General features: G+C 40.0%; 1 protein-coding gene across 1 annotated transcript; it reads left to right on the forward strand.

The window, feature by feature from the left end:
• Positions 1-610: 610 nt before the first annotated feature.
• LOC145454445 (THO complex subunit 7 homolog) lies at positions 611-5549 on the forward strand. Its single transcript, XM_080332433.1, has 6 exons — positions 611-700; positions 758-878; positions 1018-1132; positions 1855-2009; positions 2542-2678; positions 5255-5549. The coding sequence occupies exons 1-6, from the start codon at positions 688-690 to the stop codon at positions 5293-5295; spliced, it is 582 nt and encodes a 193-aa protein (XP_080188559.1). The 5' UTR covers positions 611-687; the 3' UTR covers positions 5296-5549.
• Positions 5550-8360: the final 2811 nt, after the last annotated feature.

The following is an 8360-nucleotide window of genomic DNA, read 5'->3' on the forward strand; positions in this document are numbered from 1 at the left end:
TCGTGTCTGGGGTGTGTTCGGACTGCGTTGACACTCGGACATCGTGTCTGGGGGTGTTCGGGCATCATGTCAGGAGTGTGTTCGGACTGCGTTGACACTCGGACATCGTGTCTGGGGGTGTTCGGGCATCATGTCAGGAGTGTGTTCGAACTGCGTTGACACTCGGACATCGTGTCTGGGGGTGTTCGGACATCATGTCTGGGTTGTGTTCGGACTGCGTGTACACTCGGACATCGTGTCTGGCGGTGTTCGGGCATCATGTCAGGAGTGTGTTCGGACAGCGTTGACACTCGGACATCGTGTCTGGGGGTGTTCGGGCATCATGTCAGGAGTGTGTTCGAACTGCGTTGACACTCGGACATCGTGTCTGGGGGTGTTCGGACATCATGTCTGGGTTGTGTTCGGACTATGTTGCCACTCGAACATCGTGTCCGGGGGATATGGTAGTGCTGCGACTGATGTTATTGTGAATACAACGACTGCTCTTATTGTGAACATGAGACTGCTCTTATTGTGAACATGACTGCTCTTATTGTGAACATGAGACTGCTCTTATTGTGAACAGAATTGCTCTTATTGTGAACATAATCGAACCAACCCTGTAGCACAGCTCGAAGAAATATATATCGCTCCGTGACGGTCGAAATTTCATATTTCTATTTGCGTGAAAGCTGGGAAAGTTCGGATATGTCCACAGACGGTAACATTGTGCAATATATAAGTTTTAAAGATAAATCTAATAAATTTTGACTTTCAGACGAAGTGATACGGAAGAGATTACTTATAGATGGCGACGGCGGAGGCGATGACAGAAGATTCAACGCTTTGATGAAGTTATTTATTAAATGGTGTAATTCTGACACTCCAGACCTGGATAGGTACTGTATAGACTTGATAATAGATGATCGAAAAATAGTAGCTACTCCATTAATTCGATTTATTTCATGTCAAAAAATGAAATTATGAAACAGTCATCAATTTTTGAACACATTTGAACATGCTTTAATTTTGATGCAGCACATCACTCCAGAGAATGCTCTCAATCTTGTCACAAGCTGAATTCGCAATGACGAAGGCTACATTTATACATGAAATGAACAAAAAGCAAATGGAGAGGTACAAGCAAATACAGGTAAGTTTGCAATACATTTACCATAATTATGTGTGGTTTTTATTTGAACACTACTGTACACTTGATCTATTTGTTTCAGTCATTTTTTATGTGTCGTGAGGATACGTAATATAACCATCGTTCATATTTGAAACGAGTTAGGAGTAAACAGATCTCTCTAACTTTTAGACATAACAAAAAGAGTGTGAAAGTATCAAAGTGCGATATGTCATCGAAATTTATGCCTGATTTCTTCTTGTTTATTCTTATACATAGGTTTACTCAGAGTCCTATTACTTATCAATTACGTATTTCCTCTAATGAAGACGTAGACAACTCTAAGAGATAATCCTAGCTGTCGAATCAAACTAATTAAGGCAAAATGCCGATAATCTTATTTTAATCGAATTTCTGGTTTTCTTGAAACGCTACAGGAGAATTGTATAGTGCACAATAAACCATCTTGGTGTACAGACATTTGTTATTCTCATGTTTATGAGAGTTGTCATGCTTATGAGTATCAACTCTGCTTTGATATGAACAGAGCTTGGTTTTGGTTATATTTCAAATCTAATTTATAAAAATTGTAGCTATAATTCTAATCAAATTTGGAAAACATGAAAACTTTATAGTTTTCCAAAGTCCAACTCTGCTCTAATGGTATATAGGACCGTAGATAGGCTATATGAATACCTGCAGAACTGCCAGTGCTGTAAAGTAATTCGTACGAAATACCTTCGCAGCATGACATAGATCAGAACGTCAATCTGGCACATGAAGAAATAGAGAAATGCAAATCTGACCTCGAAGAAGCGAAGTTCGTTCGCAAAAACAGACAGGAATATGACGCTCTCGCCGGTGTAGTTCTCTCTCATCCAGATAGGAAAAAGACGACGAGGTTCGTTGCCCGTACCATCAGACTTTGACAACTAGATAATTCTGGTTCTCTAATTTTAATCAGAGTGAAATGCCAGTAATCAAATTCCTATCTAATTTCTGAAATGATTTTTTGCTCTAATTCTAATCTAATTTGTGAAATGTTTTTATGCTCTAATTTTAATTTTAGTCCAATTTATGTGTTCCTGAAAATGCTACAGAACTGTATAGTGGGAAACAAGCCGAGCTTGGTGTACAGACATTTGCGATCCTCGTGCTGAACTTGATTTACTTTACAAGTTTTCGCGAATTCAGTAATTCTAATCTAATTTGGAGAAATCTGTGTAACTATAATTCTAATCTAATTTGGGAAAGCTGTGTAGCTATAATTCGAATCTAGTTTGGAAAAGCTGTGTAGCTATAATTCTAATACTAGTCTAATTCGAAGAAATATTTGTAGCTATAATTTTAATTCTAATCTAATTTGGAAAGATCTGTGTAGCTATAATTCTAATGTAATTTAGAAACTTTTGAAATGATCTTGACTTTATTAGCGAGTTGGAAAATTTGAATTCGGAACTCGAGGAGCTGACGGACACGGAAAGAAAACTGAACGGGAAACTCGAAATGCGCCGGAAGCAGTTTCACGCTCTCCTGACCACGATACATCACTTGCAAGAAACTCTCAATGGTATGATGTTAGAGCAGTCGGTGATAATTTTTTTAAATCCGAGTCTACGAACTTTAACGCTGCTAGAATTCATATTGTCTCTCGGGTCTGCCGTAGTGTGTGTTGTTATCTATTTTGGGTGACATCAAAATGGCCGAAGTTCCATTTGATGTCAGGTGATGTACCCAAGGTTGTAACCAAGTCAGGTGACATAGTCAGGAACGTTGAGTGGACTTACACCCAAAGGTAGCGGTAGGCCGTGGGGGTCGAGATTAGCGTGATTATAAGCAAGGCTCCAGGGTGGTAACCAAGTCACAAGGTTCCGAGTCACAAGTCAATCTCACTTTATAGTTTTGACTCGAGTTAAGTCGAATCAATTTCTAATCACCACCAAGTCGGCGAGCAGAGGGTCGAGTCCGATTCATAGTGTTATGACTCTAGTCCCAAGTCGTTGTGTTGACTGTTCAGTTTCCAGTAAAGTCTAGTTGAACCCACTTTTTACAACTCTGCTTGGGGATGTGGAATGCTTCGCTTTCATAATATACCAATTTCCAGGGTTGTAACCAAGTCACAAAGCTCCGAGTCACAAGTCAACTTCACTTTTATAGTTTTGACTCGAGTCAAGTCGAGTCATCATCCAAGTCCAAGTCAGCGAGCAGTGGGTCGAGTCCGAGTCGTGGTGTCATGACTCGAGATCGAGTCATTGTGTTGACTGCTCAGTTTCCAGTTAAAGTCTTGTTAAACCCACTTTTTATAACTTTATTTGGTGATATCGAATGGTTTGCATTCATAATATACTAATTTTCCTCACTTTTGACTAATTCTGGTCACATTTTCAAGTACCAGTACCAACAGACGAAATCCCAATAGTGTGGTTACTTTACTATTCTTCGAAATTACAATGAAATGTCTGTCTTGGCCGTCTGAGTGTCGAGTCATATGACTTGGTTCGAGTCATGCGCAATGACTCGAGTCCAAGTCGAGTCAATACACTGATTGACTCGAGTGGAGTCATTTCCGCATTTTTAGAAAATAAGTCAAGTCGAGTCATCAGAAAACCGTGACTCGAGTCGAGTCTAGTCTCAAGTAATTACAAACCTGCCAATTTCCTTCACTTTTACCAGTTTCTGGTCGCATTTTCAAGTACCAGTACTAATAGACGGTCACCAATAGTATGGTAACTTTACTATTCTTCGGAATTACAATAAAATGTCGGTCTTGGCCGGTCCGAGTCATACGAAATGACTCAAGTCAAGTCAATACACAGATCGACTCAAGTCGAGTCATTTTCCGTATTTTGAGAGAATGACGCGAGTCACCCAAAATCATGACTCGAGTCATTACAACCCTGGATGTACCTATTTTGAGATCGCAAGAAATGATATTTAGTGTTGTGAAATGTCATTTCGACCGAAATTGCCCCGTCTCTACGCAGAGGCAGTCAAAGTACTGTAGTCATCATTGGTACTCAAGTTTAAGAAGAAGTAACCCAGTAAATATCTACTCGATTACAAGTAGAAGTAGCGATCCCCAATCCATGCCAAAATTACTTCAAGTGGAGGTAGAAAATGAAGATTTGAAAAGTACTTGAGACACACTATTAGTAGCCGATCGAAGGTGGCTACTTTTGAGATTGAAAAGTGCAAAATTAATAATACCACTACAAATTGGTGCGATTTCCGCAAATGTCTCAAGTCACCGTGATACAGGGGCTATTTCATCCAGTTGTGGTGACAATTTCACTCGTAAAGGGGATAGAAAGAGCCCAAAACCAATCTCTGCTTTTAAAAATCCAAAGTGAAAAATTAAGATAGTTTTGCCTAGACTGTTTCATAGTAGTGGAAGAACAACCTACTTAAACGTACTTGAATACTCAAAAAAAGTAATACTTTATACTGCCTCTACAAATTGGTGCAATTTCTGAAAATATATTCCGTTACCTCGGTACACTCGTAAGGGGACGGAAACATATCCCAGAACTGTTTTCGACTTCACAAAACTAAATTTATTTTGCCTTAAAAACTGTCACGTGGTTTGAGAAACAGTCAAAAACAACCACGTTATTATGAGATGCAAGTTGGCAAAACATATTTGAGTGCTCCAAAAAGTAGAGTCATTTGATATTATATTCGTGTATACTGAAGCCATTGTTAATGTAGGCTTTCAGTATTCATTGATCACCAACAAGCTAAATTTCTTGCACACATAATTCGAAAACCTAATGACAGTGTCGTGAAGTCAATAACGTTTGAAGATGAAAGGAGAACGAAAAAAGGAAGACCCTCCGCAACGCTGATGAGCAATGTCCTCAACCGGAACGACACCGACATCAGGACATTCTCAAAAGCAGCACTTTCAAGGGAAATTTAATTTATAACCTAAATCTTTGATGCTCTCTCATTTTTGATGGATACTTCCATCACCTCGGTGATGGTGCTCTAAGTCTGAACGCAGACAGAGCTAGACCTATATATATATATTTATATTTACTCCGAAAAAATAGAATCGATCCGGTTAAATTTAATCATTCCTATCACAAATAACGTAGATATGCCCGAGGTGCTTGTGCTAATACTTTCTCAATCCGCTCTCTACAGAGGACGACAGTGACTCCGAGATGGAAGTTGATGAAAAATGACTCGGTACCGTCCATTATGAGTTGGATCTTTCTCGTGGACTCTCGCCGCGCTGAAAGAAAATGAGTTTGTTGGATCTCTCGTTTCAGTCGACTTGTACGAAGGAATGAAATCGGACACAAGTTTTGTGTACGGTCCGCACAATTTTTACACGTCTTTGCGTTCCAACTACGACGGGGCCACTTTTCGTGTCTGCACTTCATGCAATCGCGTTTTAGAGTTTAGTAATAAATGCGTCCGGGAAGTCTTGTGGAAATGCTGATTTGACACTGACTATAGCGTAAAGGTAGACCGTGTATGTCTTGCAAAAGCCTAGAGCGATAGTAGATCAGGGATCTTCATGAAAAATATCGGCCTGGCGTAGGCTAAATGACCAAAGGATGGCTCTGATTCGGCTTTGAAGACTCTCACATCGAGCCTCCCGTCTACCCTGCAAGTTTGTATATCACATTTCACGGTGTTGCAATTTTTGCTGTGTGTGATGTTGACTTGCAATGTGGACAAATAAGGTTTCTCTCTCGGTAACCTTGTGGTTCCTTCGCATTTCCACCATCAAAGCACCTCGATGAGATAGACGGAAGTACCTTACAAATGCGTTGCCGGTAGAAGTGATTCTTTTCTATCGACCGATTAGTCATTTTGCAGACGACGGTCACAGTCCCAGAATTATCGGCGTTCCCGGGGTCTAAATAATTCGTTCAGGTACTAGATCTACAAACTACCATGCACGTCTAATGAAACTTGTTCGAACATAGGCTATACGTACGTACACAATGGCACATGGTATGAATTTAAGTCTACTTTATCAATCCAAACTCAACGAATCTATGATGTACATCAGTGCTTCCCAACCATTGGTGGGTCTCTAAGGTATTTCACGTGGGTCGCGAAACGCTTCTAAATGCTACAGGTTTATATTCCCTATCATAATTATGTACTGATTTTGGATGTTGTGGACTGCTAGCATTCTTCTTTTGGATAGGATAGTAGTTTCACAGGTATAAATACAAACCTTTTGAATTTCTGACATGTTGCGGTTGGCATTGTCGGGGTCAGGTCACAACCTTCGAGTCACAAGTAATCTCGAGTCATAGCGTAGACTTTATCTGATAATATTTAAAACGCAAGATCAACTTATGCATAGTGAATTGCATGTGTAGTGTATAAGCTGATATATACATTGTTGTTTCTTTTCTCACCAGTTAGTTTTTCATTCGTTTGATCATATCCCATTGTGGTTCATACAATAAAACGTGCATTGAAAGGGGATCGCGAACTGAAAAGGGTTGGGGGAGCACTGATGTATAGGCTACAATGATACAATCTTGTGTCGTCGTCATTTTTAATTTCTCAAATAGGCTACATTTAAAATTATTGAGTTTTATTATTGAATTACACGGGTTCGATTGGGAATTAGAGCCGGGGCGAAGCGGCTGATTATGATTATACGACCAGTCGACCACTGTCTGTAGATATATGATATACGGCTCAATTTTTCTTGGGCTCATTATATCGGGACACGTTTCTTTTTTTTTGTGGATATGAGAAATTGGAATGTTTAGTGCAGATGTACTCTCCGATTAAATTTTTTGTTGATCGGCAAATTCCTGAGCCTTCGAACATGGATAGAGATTGTGACTAACTGACTCAACCAGCACCAAACCATACCGATATTGATGCGCATCTTCTTACACAAGTAAAATTTAGGGCAATTAGGACAATTCCATCAAGCAATACTACTGCCAGCGCGACGGATCTATAGAGGCCAAATGCGAGATATTTCCGTCGCGACATGAAACTTTATAACTAATAAAGCATAATGAACCCGCAAAGATAATAAACGCGATAGGCATCTTAACAAGAGAGTTTTATAACAATACCTTAAAAGTGAATCGAGTATCATCTTACTGCCTTAAATAATAAAGGCTTTTGTTAATTGCGTTGTTAGAAGCGCTGTACCTCACCACCTTGCCTGGCTGGTAGCCTATTTTATTACGACGAGGACCGATTAGCGTTAAGCCTAAACCACGCAATAGTGCTTTGCGGAGAGTCCTGGAAACGTTAATTTAATTTCAGCGATAATGCAGATCATATCAGGGCATTGTGCCGAACTACATAGACAGGACAGGTCGGAGTATGATGATAGTTCAATGATTGGATAAAATTACATCAAAGGTCAGGATCGTATGTGACCGCGAATGTTCACCGGGCGGGCAATGATATTTTGGCAACAATCAGTCTGTGTTGACAACATACTACAATCAATTTGGATACTCTTGTACATCCGGAGTCATATTTGGAATTCTTCGCGACGATGCTGACCGTGGCAATACACACTCAAAGGGCGAAGATCAAATAGTTAACTAAACCGGTAGACTGTTAACCGTATGCTGATCGTGGCTATCGCTGGATTAAAAGTTTCACCAGACGACCCGGGATAATCTTCACGAGAAATTTTATCCAAATTTATGCGCGACGATTATCAATTTTAGTCAGGCGATTAGCATCTTACCGGATAAGCTAACTTTATGATCTCGGCCCCCAGTTTCATGCCGTAGACTGAAACGTAAACTGTCGTTAGCCCTCTGTAGTTTAGTCTGGGGAGAAGAGCCACTGAACCTGCGCTGTCGGTTAATAAATTGCACGGGGCCAGAGTGCAAACTTTTTTCAACGAAGCGTGTATCTTAACTTTGCGGGCTCAAGATACCAAGTCAGAATTAATTCACGACTATGCATAAAAGGTCAATTATACAGGCCTACATTATAGATGCCAGTCTCTCAGCACCCTCATCAAATCTTTCCGATCCATCTGTTGCCACCATAAGTCCAGTTTTAAAAGGACTCGCGCAACAAAAATAATTAGAACACGTCACAATTACTACTAGAATAGGAATAACCAAGAATATGGTAACCAATCGGATGGAGTTATCGCACGAAACAATGATTAATATGAACAATATCTTTTACAATCGTATTTATCTGTTTGAGAGAGCGCCTTTTTACAGACCGCTGAAGTCAGCTGACTTTGGAATTTAAGGGACATTGTTATGATTAACTTTCAGGTTGC

Source organism: Botryllus schlosseri, chromosome 13, assembly GCF_051294905.1.
Source record: "Botryllus schlosseri isolate E-star chromosome 13, Bs_hap1, whole genome shotgun sequence".
Lineage (NCBI taxonomy): Eukaryota > Metazoa > Chordata > Ascidiacea > Stolidobranchia > Styelidae > Botryllus > Botryllus schlosseri.